Consider the following 1,607-nt stretch of genomic DNA (forward strand, 5'->3'; position numbering starts at 1 on the left):
TTGTTTTGTTTTATTGTGTTTTATTTTATTTTGTTTTGTTTTATTTTATTTTATTTTATTCTGGTTTGTTTTGTTTTGTTCTATTTTGTTTTATTTTATTTTATTTTGTTTTATTTTTTAATTTTATTTTATTTTATAGCCACTGAATATCCTCATGGTTTACCCTGAGAGGGAAGACCTGAAGATCTGTGACTTTGGGTTTGCTCAGAAGATCACCCCCTTTGAGCCTCAGTACAGCAAATACGGCTCCCCGGAGTTTGTTGCCCCAGAAATTGTTTCTCTGTCACCGGTGTCAAAAGCCACTGATATCTGGTAATATCTGCTCATCTCTCATCTTCCTAAAAAGCTTTTTCAGGCCCTTGATGGCCTGAATTTCCATTTACTGTTAATAAGTAAATGGAGCAGTGATAATTACCCAGGAAGCTGGAAGTGAACCCTGAGAATCCAAAAGCCATCAGGGCCCTTTAAAGCTCCTTCTGTCTATTTTTTGGTTTTTTTCCAGCCATAATTGAACTCTGACAGCTCATTGATGTAAAGGAGCATCTTAGAGGAGATGATCTCTATTAGAGGCAGCAACAAGGGAGAATGATCCTAAAGGGCTTTCTAGAAAAGGCAAACAAACTCCAAAAAAAAAAAGTATTATGAGCCCTTTCCTTTGTCTGTGCTTTAAAATTGGAAGGTGGCTTGAGAACAATTTTAAAAAATATTGAAGGGGAAAAAATACCTGAAGGGTGAAAAAAACTTTGGGGATTTATTTTTCTTGCAAAGGTGAGGAAAAGGGGGTGTCCAGTGGCAGGAAGAGGGGCTGTGTGCTTGAGAAGGATGGATAAATAGCGACAAACGCCTGACATTTGTGCTCCCTTTCTCCTCAGGGCTGTTGGAGTCATCACGTATTTAAGGTAAAGAAATCTTCTTTTAAAGACTCATTTAACAATCCTTTGTCCATCAGAGCCCTCCAGTGCCTTCAAGTGGGGGATTTGAGTGGAACAGTGAGTCTTTCTATGATAAGGACAATTTATTTTGTGTTTTCCTCCTTTCCTGGGTTCCCAGGGCTTCGGTTGTTCTCCCTGAGAGCTGCATTCCTTGTAGTTCACAGTGGGAGCAATGGATGAGGTTCAGTCTCCCCCTTTCCTGTTTTAGCCAACACCCCACTGTAACTGTGCCTTAATTCCTTATCTTACTATTATCCCAAATAAATAATCATTCAGTCAAGTGCCATGAAATGCCGGGGTGAAAGATGACTTGTTAGTGGACACCTTGCTCACAAGCAAGTCCCACCCACGGAGTCCCTCAAATACCTTTAAACCCCAGGAGGGCACTTGTGCTTCTGCCATTTGAACAGCAAATCAAAGTCTAAAATCTGTCTCCTTTTATTTTGTGGTGTCCAACAAACAAGCCTCACGTGCAAGTCTCCGTTTGCTGGGGAGAACGACAGGAAAACCCTCCTGAACATCCAGAGCGGGGAAATTTCATGGACCATTCCCGACGTTGTTCACTTGAGCGAAGATGCAAAGGACTTCATGAAAGGGATCCTGCAGCAGAACCCCAAGTGAGTGTCCTCCTGTGATTCCTTCCTTATCTGAATCCCAAGTGAGCATCCTCCTGTG

General features: G+C 41.4%; 1 protein-coding gene across 1 annotated transcript in view; it reads left to right on the forward strand.

Annotated features, from left to right (window-relative positions):
• OBSCN (obscurin, cytoskeletal calmodulin and titin-interacting RhoGEF) overlaps positions 1-1,607 on the forward strand; it is a 183,147-nt gene that overhangs the window by 162,826 nt on the left and 18,714 nt on the right. Inside the window, 3 exon segments of the mRNA XM_027695511.1 lie at positions 140-312; positions 873-899; positions 1,397-1,549. Of these exon segments, the coding sequence (XP_027551312.1) occupies positions 140-312; positions 873-899; positions 1,397-1,549 (353 nt within the window).

This window comes from Neopelma chrysocephalum, unplaced genomic scaffold, assembly GCF_003984885.1.
Source record: "Neopelma chrysocephalum unplaced genomic scaffold, ASM398488v2 Primary Assembly neopelma1_101, whole genome shotgun sequence".
NCBI classification, from domain to species: domain Eukaryota; kingdom Metazoa; phylum Chordata; class Aves; order Passeriformes; family Pipridae; genus Neopelma; species Neopelma chrysocephalum.